This window comes from Sorex fumeus, unplaced genomic scaffold (genome assembly GCF_029834395.1).
Source record: "Sorex fumeus unplaced genomic scaffold, SorFum_2.1 ptg000015l, whole genome shotgun sequence".
NCBI classification, from domain to species: Eukaryota; Metazoa; Chordata; class Mammalia; order Eulipotyphla; family Soricidae; genus Sorex; species Sorex fumeus.
This window is the reverse complement of record NW_026606072.1, coordinates 9,195,011-9,210,931: the sequence shown is the minus strand read 5'-3', so window position 1 is coordinate 9,210,931 and position 15,921 is coordinate 9,195,011. Positions and strand designations below refer to the sequence as shown.

Genomic DNA, 15,921 nt, shown 5'->3' with positions numbered 1-15,921 from the left:
AAACTAGACCAGGTATTATGTTACAGTGCTAAGAATGATTCCTGCTGAATTTAGTTAATGCCATCCCATTCTATTTTCTTAATAGCACAGACCAATCTCCCATCTCCATTCCATCACATCAATATTTTAGCAAGTGTATTCTTTCTGGTCTTGTACCATTCTTCAGTTGGATAAGTGTACTATATAATTTTTACCCATTTGTTCCAGAGATTATATAAAGTAGCTTCTAAGACATGGGAAAGAACCAGATGACATCCATTGCAAATAGGACTTTGAAAAGAAGGATAGACAGTAGTAAGGTAGTAGAATAAAGCTAGGATTAGCCTGGAAAATTACATTCTAAGGACAAGCATGTGTGAACCACAAGATGTTTAAAAATTAAAGTACTCATTTATATAGTTGACTATATATGTACATATATATACATAATTTGGTGGAAAATAATGTGATCAGGTGAACTATACTCATTCTTGCTGCTAAAACTTGACAATTTTGTTTTAGGCACTGTGTTTTGTAATTGCAAGAAAGAGCTCAATTTATTTCCAAATGAGAAACTGACTATGTAACCATGGTTTAAGATAGTGTTTTGCTCCAGGGGTGTGCTGTTCTGGAACATCAAGAGTGGTTGGATTCCTGGAATATTATTTTTCTCACTCACTCCAAATTTTGATAAATACACGGAGGCTGTGAGCTGGAGATTGTCCCCTTTGGCAGAGACAGGAAGGATTGCATCTGGTCAGAATGACCTGGGGAACCCAAACTCTTTCTTCTTAGCCAGGACACCCCCAGTATATGTAGATTCTCTTCATTTAAGTCCTTGATAAATTTGTTGAACGGGACAAGACCAGAGACATCAGATCACCAGAGCTCATTCATCCGGGGTCTGGAGGAGTGGGAGAATGGGAGTACAGGTTTGTTTCTGGATCATTTCCCTAAAAATCCTATGAAGGATTTCAGAGAAAAGGAGAGGGGGAAGGGGGAGGGGGCAGGGGAGGTAGAGGGGCTAAGGGAGAGGGCAGGTGAGAAAGAGAGGGAGAGGGAGAGGGAGAGGGAGAGAGGGAAGGAGAGGGAGAGTTTTATCAGCTTCTAAGAAGTTCATCTTCACCCCAAGTGAACAGCTGGAGGATCGCTGATACTGAGGCCTCATCAACTCAGATGTCTGGTACCTACATCTGAGTACATCAGTGCCGGCGCCTGCCTGTCCTCTCCATTGTGCACTTCCTCATATTTGCTGATTTGAGAGAGAATGAATCCAAGCCCTATTTTCCATTCTGTCTGTCGAGGAACACTGTGTATCTCTGCTTTTCTTTTGGTCTGCCAAGGCGCTAGCCCAGCTTTCAAGTTAAAAAGGTTCATTTGGAGTTTGTCAAGGCTTGATTTGGGGGGAAAGACTTCCACTGATGTTTCTTAGTCATTCTTTTTTCTGTGACTTTACAGACCATCTCTTTAGTGGTCCACTGTGTAGTTTGGTCAGGACTGAAGCTGCCATTTTGCTTCTTTCTACCTGCTGACGTTGCCACTAGTTTTCACGTGACTGTAAACCTGTGATGAGGTTCTGGGATACAAGTTATATGGGTCTGACGGCCTTGAAGCCTAGAGTTTGTTTAGAGAATCTCGGTATGTCTTCTTAGAATTCATTTTCCTTTCGCCATATTAGTTCTGCTCTTTCCTTCTCCCTGATGGGGAAGTTGGGGACAAAATGGAATTGAACTGCTATGGGGTTATATTTTTCTTACCCCATCATCTCTCTCACATGGTGGTGGTGAACATTTCTAAATTTGTTACCAGCAACATCACCTAGGAGCTACTCTTCTAGTGTGTTTAGCCTTTTGGACATGGTTTAACTTAATTCCAATTTTCTCCTTTTGACATACCTCTCAGGTTCCAGAGATTCTCAGTCATCTCAAGCCATGCATGTCTTTGTGTGTGTGTGTGTGTGTGTTTGTGTGTGTGTGTGTGTGCGCGCGCACGTGTGTGAACTTTTAAATATAAAACAAGACGCAAGCTGTCCATTTTATACTTACTATACTTATTTTGTTACATGCCATTCAAGTTCCTTCATCACCAAGACCATCTGTTTCTATATTGTCAGAGTAGGCGTGTCAAGAGGCTCATAAGCCCATTTGTCATTTGGGAGATCTTGATCACTTAATTCTCCTTATTTTTTTGGCTCAACTTTCTGAAATATGTCTTTTTCAAAGAGCCAGTTACATTTCTGTGTACATCCAGGGTCCAATTCCTGTTCTATTACAAATTTCAATTTTATAATGTCACCTTCTTTTAAGGTTTTCATCACTTCTACTTTACCAAGAAGTCTCTTGATGGAGAAGTGCAGAGTCATGGTTTCTCTCATTGTTTCATTCTGAAAGATGGAACTTGTCAGAGAGCACCATAGAATTCGTCAGCGAAATAAAGTGAACAGAAGATGTTCTTTACATAATCACCATCATAAGAGCACCTTCTTCTGAGCCAGTTTTGTAATTTCTACCAAAAATGTCATCTAAATCATTTTCATCTTTAGTTTGGTGAATGCACTGATTATGTGTTCTTTAGTATGATATTTTTCTCCTTTTAAATTCACTTTAAATACATTTTTTAACCACATTTTTTTTTCACTGCTAGGTCTGTGGTTTCCCAGGTAAATGCATATATATGTATATATATATTATTTTTTTTAACTTTATTTTTGACATAGGAAGCACTTGTTAATTTATTAACTTGTTACTTACTTCTGTATTGGCTATAGCAAGATATGTATTGGCATGAGATCCAATCAAACTGTGTGCAGTAATCCTTCATATTTACTATCAATTTTAATGCTTAAAATTGATGAGTATTTAGTCATCTGCTCAGTATGTCTTTCTGTATAGACAGCTTATGTTAGGGGCTTTTTAATTGCTATGACATTTTTGCCTAAAAAAAAATTCTTTTGATGTTGTCAGGACATATACATGCAAGGCAAGTGCTTCAGTGGCCTCTGCCTGCATTTTTGTACCAATTTTATGATCCTTGAACATGAAGTTTTAGAAGACTGACACTTCTTGCTCTTTTGGATTTTTTTTTTAATTATTGAATTAATGTGAGATACAGAGTTACAAAGCTGATCAGCTCACCATGGTCAGATTTCAGTCATACAGTGTTCCAACACCCACCGATGTACCAGTGTACATTTCCTACCACCAGTGTCCCCAGTTTCCCTCCCACCACCCTCCCCCCAGCCTGCCGTCATGGCAGACACTTTTCTTCTCTCTCTCTCTCTCTCTCTCTCTCTCTCTCTCTCTCTCTCTGTGTCTGTCTGTCTGTCTGTCTCTCCCTCCCCTTTGGGGCATTGTGCTGTGCAATACAGACATCGAGAGGTTATTCTGTTTGTTCCTTTATCAGTTTTCAGCACCCAGTTCTTATCCAGAGTGATCAATTCCAGCTATCTTTGTCATGGCAGTCCCTTCTCTGTCCCAGTTGCCTTCTCCCCCAGCATTTGAGATAAGCTTCCTATCTCCAATGGACTGATCCTTTCGCCTTTGTTTTTACTGTCCTTGGGTATTAGTCTCAGTCTCATATTATGGTGTCGTGTTTTTTAATCTCACAAATGAGTGGAATCATTCTATGTCTATCCCTCTCTTTCTGACTCATTTCACTCAGTATGATACTCTCCATGTCCATTCCTTTGGATTTTTAAAAAACCTTCTTTTGCCCTCTCCTTTGGCTTCAAAGGTAGGATGCCTGCACATTGCATTCCCCATCTTGCTGCTTCCCATTTCCTGGGGGACAGTAGCCCCCTGGGCCCCACAGCATGTAGCTGCGACTCTTTTATTGCTCATTGTCTCCTTGCATTTGAAAGTCTTTTATAGCTGTGTGCTAATTTGGGGGTGACAGTATTTTTTTTATTTTTTATGATTCTAGATTTTAGAGCTTCTTGTTGTCTGTTTCTTTATTTCTTGGCAAAAAAGAAATGTTCATCCGCAAACTCAATTTGAAAATTCAAATGGTTTTTGAAAAATTCCAGGGTGCTCTTTCCACTCCCTCCCATGGCAGCAGCCATTGCAGACTGCAGGCATATAGGTGTGCTGGCATGCAGATAGTACAGGTGTGCAGGCATGCAGATAGTACAGGTGTGCAGGCATGCAGATGTGCAGGCCTACACTACACCTATGTGGGCGTACTAGGTGTGCAGGTTTCCAGGTGCCCAGTGTCCAGGTGCACAGGCAGAACAGGCCTCAGGTGTACAGATATGTTGGTATAGACATGTGTAGACATAGAGGTGACATATGTACAGTTATACAGGTGTGCAAGTGTATACGTATACATATGTGAAGGCGTACAGGTTTGTAAGTGTATAGGTATCAGGTGTATTAGGTGTACATACGTGCAGGTGTGTAGGTGTGCATGTATTAGGTATATAGGTGTGTAGGTTTCTAGGTGTCAGGTGCGCGGGAATGCAGGTAAACAGGTGTTCAGGCATCCAGGTATGCAGGTGTCTAGGTAGTGAGTGACGGGTGTGCAAGCATGTAGGTGTCAAGTCTGCAGGTATTCAGGCTGATAGGCAACAAGTGTGCAGCCTTTTCCATGGACAGTCAACAGGGTTGACCTATTTGTGCTGCTATGACAAATTAAGGTTTTCACTAAAATAAAAAGCAGAAAGATATATTGCTAGTACCTCTGTTTCCTTACCTGATCTATAAAAAATATTCACCAAGTAAAACATAAAAATATATTGTCACTCTAGGAAGATTCATTTCCTCCGTTGAGGTTTAAAATAGAAAATTTTTGGAATTATAAATTGGATGAATGCACGGCGGAGAAAGCAACCTTTGAAAATAAAGTTCAGATCAATAATAATTAACATTTTCTATCCTCTGTTTTCCTGCTAATGACTGAAGACAAGTACTAATTAGAGAAACCTCAAGAGTCTGTATTTCTCTGTGTACCATATGGTGTGCCTGGGATTTTTCAGAGCCAGGGAGAAGTCTGGATGGGTCCAGCTACATTTCCGCCATCTTGATTGTGTCTGAGGACACTCACTTAATTACGCCTGCTGCTTTGCAGGAGGTGTTTTTTTTGTTCTTTTTTCTCATTTCCCAATTCTCATTTCAGGAGTGCATTTCTGTTGACTGTGAGTGTTCTGGTGAGCTTTCATTCTCTCTCTTTTTTTTTTTTTATTTTTTTTTATTAGTGAAGCACCATGAGGTACAGTTGTAGATTTACAAATCCTTGTGCCTGAGTTTCGGTCATACAATGATCAAATACCCATCCCTCCACCAGTGCCCATTTCCCCCCACTCCCCCTCCCACCCTGCCTCTGTGGCAGGGCATTCCCCTTTGTTCTCTCTCTCCTTTTGGGTGTTGTGGTCTGCAAAAGAGGCATTGAGTGGCAATCATGTTCAGTCCATAGTCTACTTTCAACATGCATTTCCCCTCCTGGGAGGATCCTCCAAACACCTTTCATTTGGTGTTCCCTTCCCTATCTGAACTGCCCTTTCCCCTAGAATATCCGGCTGGCCTCTAAGTTATGGAGTAATCCTCCTGGTGTTGATCTCAGCTATTCTTAGGTATTGATCTCATATTTTGTTGCTTTATATCCCCCAGATGAATGCAATTTTTCTATGTCTATCCCTCTCTTTCTGACTCATTTCGCTTAGCATGATACTTTCCATGTTGTACCACTTGTATGTAAATTTGATGACTTCATCTTTTCTAAGAGCTACATAGTACTCCATTGTGTAGATGTACCAGAGTTTCTTTAACCAGTCATCTGTTCTTGGGCACTCAGGTTTCTTCCAGTTTCTGGCTATTGTAAAGAGTGCGGAATGAACAAACAAGTGCAGATGTCACTTCGACTACACATTTTTGCCTCTCTGAGGTATATTCCCAGAAGTGGTATCGCTGGGTCAAATGAGAGCTCAATTTCTAATTTTTTGAGAAACGTCCATACTGTTTTCCAAAAGGGCTGAACTAGTCGACATTCCCACCAACAGTGAAGGAGTGCCCCTTTCTCGCCACATCCGCGCCAGCATCGGTTGCTTTTGTTTTTTTGAATGTGGGCCAGTCTCTGAGGTGTGAGATGGTATCTCATTGTGGTTTTGATCTGCATCTCCCTGATGATTAATGATGTAGAGCATTTTCTCATGTGCTTTTTTGCCATTCGGATTTCTTCTTTGAGAAAGTTTCTGTTCATTTCATTGCCCCATTTTTAGATGGGGTTGGATGTTTTCTTCTTGTGGAGTTCCACCAGTATTTTGTATATCCTTGTTATCAACCCCTTGTCAGATGTGTATTCGGTGAATATCCTTTCCCATTCTGTAGACTGTCTTTGTATTTTGGTCACTGTTTCTTTGGAGGTGCAGAAGCTTCTTAGTTTAAGATAGTCCCATTTATCTATCCCTGTTTTTACTTGCTCGGCCAGTGGTGTGGCATCTTTGAAAGTACCATTAGCCTCAATGTCATGGAGGGTTTTGCCAACTTTGTCTTCAATGTACATTATGGTGTCTGGTCTGATGTTGAGGTCTTTAATTCCATTTTGATCTTATTTTTGTACATGGTGTTAGGCAGAGTTCTGAGACCATTTTTTTGCATGTAGCCGTCCAGTGATGCCAGCACAGTTTGTTAAAGAGGCTTTCCTTACTCCATGAAGTGCACCTTTCTTGCACCTTTATCAAAGATTAGATGATCATATGATTGAGGGGAGATGTCAGTGTATTCAACCCTGTTCCATTGGTCTGCAGTTCTGCTTTTGTTCCAGTACCACGATGTTTCAATTATTACTGCTTTGTAGTAGAGTTTGAAGTTAGGGAGGTTGATTCCTCCCATTTTCTTTTTCCCAAGAATTGCTTTAGCTATTCGTGGGGGCTTATTGTTCCATATAAATTTCAGGAGTGTTTGCTCCATTTCTTTGAAGAATGTCATGGGTATCCTTATAGGGATTGCATTGAATTTATACAATGCTTTTGGTAGTATTGCCATTTTGACAATGTTAAGTCTCCCGACCCATGAGCAGGGGATATCTTTCCATTTCCTCATGTCCTCTTTTATTTCCTGAAGTAGCGTTTTGTAGTTTTCTTTGTACAGGTCCTTTACTTCCTTAGTTAAGCTGATTCCTAGGTACTTGATTTTCTGGGGCACAATTGTGAACGGGATTGTTTTTTTCATGTTGCTTTCTTCTCTCTCACTGTTTGAGTATAGGAAAGCCATGGACTTTTGGGTATTGATTTTATAGCCTGCAACTTTACTATACGAGTCTATTGTTTCTAGGAGTTTTTTGGTGGAGGTTATTGGGTTCTCTAAGTATAGTAACATATCATCTGCGAATAGTGAGAGCTTGATTTCTTCCTTTGCTACCTGAATGCCCTTAATATCTTTTTCTTGCCTAATCGCTATTGCAAGTACTTCCAGTACTATATTGAACAGCAGTGGAGAGAGTGGGCATCCTTGTCTCGTCCCTGATCTTAGAGGGAAGGCTCTCGGTTTTTCCCCATTGAGGATGATGCTTGCTGTAGGCTTGTGGTAGATGGCTTTAACTATGTTGAGGAAAATCCCCTCTATACCCATTTTGGCTAGGGTTTTCATCATAAAGGGGTGCTGGACCTTGTCAAATGCTTTCTCTGCATCTATTGATATAATCATATGCTTTTTATCTTTTCTTTTGTTGATATGGTGGATTATGTTGATTGATTTCCGAATGTTGAACCATCCTTGCATCCCTGGGATGAATCCTACTTGGTCATGGTGTATGATCTTTTTGATGAGTAGTTGGATTCTATTTGCTAGTAGTTTGTTGAGGATCTTTGCATCTGTGTTCATCAGGGATATCGGCCTGTAATTCTCTTTCTTTGTGGTATCTCTGTCTGCTTTTGGTATCAGTGTGATATTCGCTTCATAGAAACTGTTCGGAAGTGTTTTTGATATTTCAATTTCATGGAAAAGCTTAAAGAGGATTGGGAGTAAGTCTTCTTTAAAGATTTGGAAGAATTCACTAGTGAATCCATCCGGGCCAGGGCTTTTGTGCTTGGGGAGACGTTTTATTACCATTTCAATTTCCTTGATGGTGATAGGTCTGTTCAGGTATTCCAGGTCTTCTTGGTTCAGCCTTGGGAGTCTGTAGGAGTCTAGGAATTTATCCATTTCCTCGAGGTTTTGATGTTCCGTGGCATAAAGCTTCTCAAAGTACTCCCTGAGGATCCTTTGAATTTCTGTATTTTCGGTTGTGATGACCCCCTTTTCATTTCTGATTCGGTTTATTAGGGTTTTCTCTCTCCCCTTCTTTGTGAGTTTTGCTAGAGGCTTATCGATCTTGTTAATTTTCTCAAAGAACCAGCTCTTGGTTTCATTGATCTTTCGGATTGTTTTTTGGGTTTCCATCTCGTTAATCTCTGCTCTGAGTTTTATTATTTCCTTCCTCCTGCTCGGGTTGTGCTCCTTTTGTTGGTCCTTCTCCAAGCTCTTAAGCTGTGAGGTTAGTTTATTTATGTGGGCTCGCTCCTCCTTTCTGAGGAATGCTTGTAGAGCTATAAACTTTCCTCTTAAGACAGCTTTTGCTGTGTCCCATAAGTTTTGGTAACTCGTGTCCTCATTTTCATTCGTTTCTAGGAATCTTTTGATTTCCTCTTTGATTTCCATTCTAAGCCACTCGTTGTTCAATAGCGCACTGTGTAATTTCCAGGTGTTTGATTTAGTTTTCTGTTTTTGTGTGTGATTTACTTCTAATTTAAGCGCATTGTGGTCTGAGAAGATTGTTGATACAATCTCTATCTTCTTAATTTTATGGAGATATGTTTTGTTGCTCAGCATGTGGTCTATCTTGGAGAATGTTCCATGTATGCTTGAGAAGAATGTGTATTCAGCCTTTTGAGGATGAAGTGTCCTGTATATATCTAAGTCCCTTTCTTACATTGTTTCCCTCAGATTAAGTATGTCCTTGCTAAGTTTGAGTCTGGTTGATCTATCCAGAGGTGACAAAGCGGTGTTGAAGTCTCCCACTAGTATTGTGTTGCTATTGATGTCTTTTTCCAAATCTATGAGTAGTTGTTTTAAGTACTTTGCTGGTCTCTCATTAGGTGCATATACATTTATTATTGTAAGTTCTTCCTGTTGTACAGATCCTTTGATCACTAAGAAATGGCCTTCATTGTCTCTTATGACCTTCTTAACTCTGAAATCGATGTGGTCTGATATTAAGGTGGCTACCCCAGCTTTTTTATGGGAGCTGTTTCCCTGTAGGATTGTTTTCCAGCCTTTGACTCTGAGTCTGTGTTTGCTTTGACTATTAAGGTGTGTTTCTTGCAGGCAGCAGAATGTTGGGTTCAATTTTCTAATCCATCCAGCCACTCTGTGTCTTTTAATTGGTGCGTTTAGCCCATTGACATTGAGAGAGATTATTCTTATGGGATTTTGTCCCATTGTTCTGTTGAAATTAGGTGTATTTGAGGGGCCTGTCCTGTCTTAAAGTAGCCCATTTAGTTGTACTTGTAACCATGGTCTTGAGTCTATGAAGTTCCTGAGCTGTTGTTTGTCTGTGAAACTGTGTGTTGTTCCTTCTATTATGAATGAGAGTCTCGCTGGGTAAAGTATTTTTGGAGAGGCATTTATTTCATTGAGTTTTCTCGCTATGTCCCACCACTGTTTTCGGGCCCTGAGGGTTTCATCAGAAAAATCAGCTGTGAATTTTAAGGATGCTCCTTTGTAAGAGATTTCTTTTTTCGATATTGCTGCTTTCAGAATTTTGTCTCTGTCTAAAGTTTTGGTCATTTTGATCAGGATGTGTCTTGGGGTATTTTTGTTCGGATTTCTTCTAGCTGGTACCCTTCGGGCCTTCTGAATGTGGTCACAAGTTTTCTTCAGCTCTGGAAATGTTGTAGCAATGATGTCTTTGACAGTTTCTTCTTCATCAGGGTTTTCTTCCTGTCCCTCTGGGACTCCAATAATTCTTATGTTACCCCTCTTGGCTTCATCACGATCTTCTCTTGCCATCTGTTCCCGAACTGTGAGTCTCTTTTCCATTTTCTGCTCTTTTCTGGCGAGTCTCTGAACTTCGTCTTCAAGCTCACTGATTCTGTTCTCAGCAGCTGTTACTCTGCTTCTGAGGCCTTCCACTGAGGTTTTCAATTCGCCTACCAGGGTTTTCAGGTCCGACATTTCCGATTGCATTTTTCTCATTTCTGCCTTCAAATCCTCTTGTCTTTTATTGGCATTGTTTCTTTTAGTTCCCTAAGCATCCTAACTAGCTCCCTTCTGAATTCCTTGTCAGAGAGGTTGTCTAATACTACAGTACCTTTGGTGTCTTCTGGGCTTGCCTCTTCAATAAGAAAGTTTGGTGGGCTTTTGCGTTGCTTTACCATTGTGACCAGTGTGCTTTAGTCCTTCACCTTCACTGTTACTATTCTGGTTGATTGAGGAGAGAGTTCCTGGATCCCTTCAGCTTTGTTGCCGCGGGATCTGATGTTGCCTCAGTTCCCGTCCTGCGCAGGTCAAGGGAGAAAACCGGCAATTCTAGGGGATCAAGCTAGCTGCGCATTCCCTGGGGGAGTCTCAAGCCGTGGGGCAGGCTGTACCTGGTTGAATGAGGAGAGACTGCTAGGAGCCGTTCAGTTTTGTTGCCAAACAATGGGCCTCGGTTCGTCCAGCACAGATTATACTATTCCCTCTTATAGTGGGAAGGGATTATGGATAAGTTTTTGTCCATGGTAGGCACCCTTCTACGTTTCTGAGTTTGACGTTCTTCTCAGTCAGGCGTTATTCTTTGTTTTATAACAGACATTGAGTGAAACTTTTGGAGGAGGTGCTATTTGGAAATGAACTTATACAGCTGTTTTCAAACAGGTCTTTGTTGGAACTTGAGTAGGCGAGTGGGTTGTTGTTGGATTGCAGTAGAAGAAGTGGGAAATGTTTGGTTGGTATTAGGCAGCAAGTTGTGGGATGGGAGTCCTGAGTGCTTGATGTGAGTGATATAACTGCGGCTGTTAGTGGCCGCCCGCCAAGGAGAAGGCCACGCCCACTTTTAAGAGGCCACGCCCCTTTCCTAGTGGCCACTCCCCGAGCCTGTCCCAGACGACATCCACCCAGGATCCTGGAATGGAGGATGGGTGGTCTACAGTCTCCCCACTGGGCTTCAGGTGGGAATCTGAGGCGCGGCTGGGGGGGCAGGAGCACTTCCCGGCTGGATGCCCCCAACCCACCTGGAGGGGAGGAGCCGAGGGACTGGTGGTTGATCCCTCGGAGATGGATGGGCGCTTTCCCCACTGGGCTTCAGGCGGGAATCTCGAGCTTTCATTCTTACTTTTTCCTTAACAAGCTCAGTCTGTTTGTCTTTTTTTTTTTTTGAAGATTTCCTTTGACTCTATGGATATTGCCTGATCTCACTAAATTTTCTTTTCAAACTGTTTTTTTTTCATACTGTTCTTTTTCAAAATCACAGAAAAATGATCCAGAATCCATCCATTTCTTCAGGTCTAGTGTTTAGATAGTTCTGCCTCTTCAATTTCTTTCTTTCTTCCCCCCCTCCCCCAAACTCTTTTCACAGATTGTCTGAAAACATATGTTTCCTTCTCTGGGTTTGTGCTTCAAATATTTTCTTCCCTTGCCATTAACTCCGCTAACCAACTCAGAGAAAGCTTTGATTTCTGTATAGACATTTTCAGTACTGTTGATATTGTTTTGACAAATGCTGCACATGCACTTTCAACAATATGAAAATCATTCATATTAGGGTGACAAAGCATGCAACTGATTACGTTTGACCAGATTGTTTTCATCAGAATTGTTTCACTCTGATAGATTCTCTCACTCTGTTTGTTGTGAGAGTTGTGATGTAATTGTCCTTGATGAAGAAACTCCCTCTTAATTGGGTGGTTTTTAATGAACGTTTCTTTGGCACTAGAAAAAAAATAGTGATTGTTTACCATTGCCATTTCTGGTCTACGTGAGAGAATTACCTTCTTTCCTGCTTTTCCATTAATTTTCTTGTCCTTGCTGAAGGGTAAAGGTAGGGAGAGCGTTATGAAGCTGCTGCAGTAATTCCAGCAGGAGGTATGACAGCCTGACACTGGGACCAGCATTTGACGTGGAGAATACCTTATGTTATTATTTGCAAAAGCACAGTCAAGTTCTAAGTGTTTTTTGGTTCTAGAAATTGCAGCTTTCTTAGAGTCTGTTTTCTTTTTCAACATGCCTTTCAGCTAATTAAGGAAATTGCATATTTTTTTTTAGTTTTGGAAACTACTTACTTGGCCTCTTTCTTGTATCTTTAAAAAATGATGTTTGTGTGCTCTCATCACTTGGTTATAAAAGTAAAAACCAAAATGACTTGTACTGTCAACCAGGGGTAATAACTATTGGTATTTGAGTACATTTCTTTTTGAGGTAGATATAGAGTAATTGTTTTGGCCAAAAATCCTATTTGTAAATAATAATAAAAAACTTAATGACAAATTTTATATGAGAACTTTTCATGCTTTTTTCTTGTTGTTTTTACCACACCTGGTCTTAGCTCTGTGCTTAGGGATCACTCCTGGCAGTGCTTAGGGGATCATATGTGGTGCTGGGGATTGAGTACCAGTTGGCCATGTGAAAGGCAAGAGCCCTTTTTGCTGTATTATCACTCCAGCCCTTTTTCATACTTTTAAATGAAACATTAAATTATAAAATGTCATTAAATATTGTGAGCACATTGTATGGATGTACCATATGCATTTTACTAGCATCCTATTGTTGGCCTTCTAGGTTATTTTCAAATCATTGTTATTTTAACCAATACTGTGCTTAATATTAGCATGAAGAGTAAGCCTTTGTATGTATCTTCAAGATAATGGATTAATATCACTCCCTCTTCTCACTTCCCCTCCCTCCTTTCTACTGCCCCATCCGCCTTTTCTCCTGTTCCCACTTTCCCTTCCCTCCTGTTCCCTCTTTCCTTTCCCTCCTCTCCTCCTTCCTCCCCCCCCCCCTTTTTTTTCTTTATCGTTTTTGTGTCATACCTGGTGGTGCTCAGGGATTCTTCCTGGCTCTGTTATCAGGATGACTTCTGGTGGTGCTCCAGGAACCATTTGTAGTGCCAAGTGGGGTCAGCTGTATGCAAGACAAGGGTCTTGCCTCCTGTATTTACTTCCTGTCTCTCTCTGGCCCAATAAAGGCATTTTTAAACTCAAGAACCTTTCACCAGAGTGATAGTATAGGAGGTAGGGAACTTGCCTTTCTCAGGGCTGACACAAATTTGATCCTTGGTATCACATGATTCTGTAAGCCCTGCCAGGAGTGATCCCTGAGCTCAGAGCCAGGAGTAAGCCCCGAGCATGGTCAGGTGTGTGTCCTGCACCTCCCAAAAAGAGAGCAACCAATAAAAAAGAAATAAAGTCAAGAACCTCTGTGAAGGCTTGAAATAAGAAGTGTATAAAGATATAAATGAGTTCTAGTGACTTGAAGTTGAGACCGTTTGATGATTTTTTTCCCAATTTCTTTTCTTTTTTAACATTTTTATTGAATCACTGTGAGGTAGATCTTTACAAAGCTGTTCAGAATTGGATTTCAGTCATATAGTATTCCAACATCCATCCCCCCACCAGTGTACATTGCCCAGCACCAGTGACCCCAGGTTCTGTCCCATCACCCCCTGCCCCTGCCTGCCTCTTTGGCGGGTGCTTTTCTTGATGATTTGTAGTAGTGCTCACCTGCTGTGCACTTCCTGCCTTCATTTCCTCTTCAACCTGCTCACCAGCTTATATAGTGATTTAGTGATAGGGAAGCGATAGAATACAGTGATAAAAAGAGTCCCTGTGCTTCTCCATGCCTCCCCTCACTCATTCCAAGATGGGTGCAGGTATGCTTCTTGACCCACTTCTCAATTACATCCCCTACATGTTTACTGACACACTTAGAGTCACTCTTGGATTTAGGCAAGATACTTGCGTTTGTGATAGAAGTTACTATCTTTCTGGCTTTATTAAACTGAGCACTCACAGTCTTCAAGATAATATTTTTTTTGGAACTGAAATGTTAAGTCTTTGAGTATAACAGTGTCGATCTTAGTTTTTCTAGATTCTTCTCGTTTATTTTTTATGTTGATATAAAATAATGTTTTATAAATTCTAAAATAGCACACTTGAAGGTTTTTTATGTTGTTATAAAATGCCCTTGCTCTGTGATGACCAATTCTGAAAATTCAGTATTATTATTACTTAACATTGTCTTATTGAAAATCTCATTGGAATTAATGGCGTGTCTTTTAAGAAAAAAGATTTCAGCGATTGCAGTTCTGTCACTATCCTAGGAGCCACAGGAAAAATTAAAATCTGTTACAAAGAGCATTTGTATCTATATTTAAAAAACTCTTCAATTGACCAAGCAGATGTTATTACAGATCTTTGTTTTTGATATGACAAATTTTCCAATAATTTTGAAAATCTGGGCATACGGAATGTGCTTGCAAGTTTTTCATAGTTGAGCTGCAATTCGTGAAAGTTCAAGCAGCTGTTCTGACAAACCATTTGAGAAGTTTGTAACTGAGCCTGTTTTAGGCACAGATTAAATTCTGAAGCTTTTATGTGCAGTTATGCGTGTGTCATTCAAATCTCCCATTTTTATGGCTTAAAAATATATGTGATGCATTCATATGTATACGATACATAGTTACTCTTTTACCTATATTCACGTGTACTTTTGTATATTGAATCATCAGTCTAAATTGAAGCTAAAGATAAAACTTCATTTAAAAACCAATTTGAGGGTCAGAGATAGGACAGTGGGTAAAGTGCGCTTGCCTTATACCCCAACAACCTGGGTTCAATTCTCAGCACCCCGTATGGCCCCCTGAGCACCTCCAGGTGTGGTACAGAAAAATCAAAACCAAAAACTCAGTTTGAACTCTCACTAACTTTAAAAAATAATTTGTTCTCTTCCTAGGTTGAAGAAATTGTGGATGTTGGATCATTTGCTCCAGAAGACATCCACATCCCCAAGATTTATGTCCATCGCCTTATAAAGGGAGAGAAATATGAGAAAAGAATTGAGGTGATTGACTTTGCTCTTTGTGGTCACTCGTCATTTGAGTCATATATGTATTACTAAACAAATTACAGACTTCTGGTTCCCTTGCTCCCTTCTAGAAGAAGGAAATTAGAGCTGAGTGGGAAGTCTTACATTGGATCTGACATTGAATCTCAGCAGAGGTGCTTTTCGTGTGTTTGTCATGGAGATGTGATCGTTTGCATTATTGACCAGCGGCATAAGAATGTGTTGGGTACATCAGGCTATGTGATTCTCTGGCTGTGCCTTCCAGGATTGTATTTATAATATAATTTTCCTAATTTATGAGACATGGTTTTGACAGGCTGTGCTACAGGGAGGAGGAGAATAACGGATCTTTGATGGTTTTATCCCTGCTGAGATCATAATGTTTGTTTATTCAGAAATATTTATCTTGCATTTTATAGAGGTAGGAAGGACATAATTTCTGTTCATTTTGGGAAGTTGTTGGATGTGAGATTGTGGCCAGGGTTGGGTACTGGAACAGGTATGATAATGTTCCTGTGAGAACCTTGGAGAATGAGCAGAGTTGGTAACAAGATTGTGAAATATCTAGGAGTTATCTGCAGAGTAGACAAGCAGTGGGCAATATTTAGGTATCAGAAACACCCTCTACACTGTGGACATCAGACAGAAAGCTTCTCTGCCATCTAAATCTAATGTTAGGGCTAGGGAAAGAAAGGACATTTGCAGACAGAACCAGTCTGTCAGGGAGATTTAGTAATGGAAATGATTTCCTGGCTGGTTTCTGGATATTTCTGTGACTCCCTGTTGCTGCACTTGTCGCAAAACCAGTCTAGACTCTGCAGGTGGAAATAGGCAGTTGGCAGCAGTACCTGGTAAACAAATTCTGACAGCCCTGCAAAAACAGATTCTCAAGGTCTATTCCTTTGCCTTTGTTCTGGTTTCATCCCTA

The 15,921-nt window shown here is 40.6% G+C and overlaps 1 protein-coding gene across 1 annotated transcript in view; it reads left to right on the top strand.

The window, feature by feature from the left end:
* The window catches only part of OXCT1 (3-oxoacid CoA-transferase 1), a 160,561-nt gene that overhangs the window by 58,642 nt on the left and 85,998 nt on the right, over positions 1 to 15,921 (top strand). Inside the window, exon 8 of the mRNA XM_056112160.1 lies at positions 14,883 to 14,990. Coding sequence (XP_055968135.1) covers positions 14,883 to 14,990 — 108 coding nt within the window. The remainder of the gene's footprint in view (positions 1 to 14,882; positions 14,991 to 15,921) is intronic.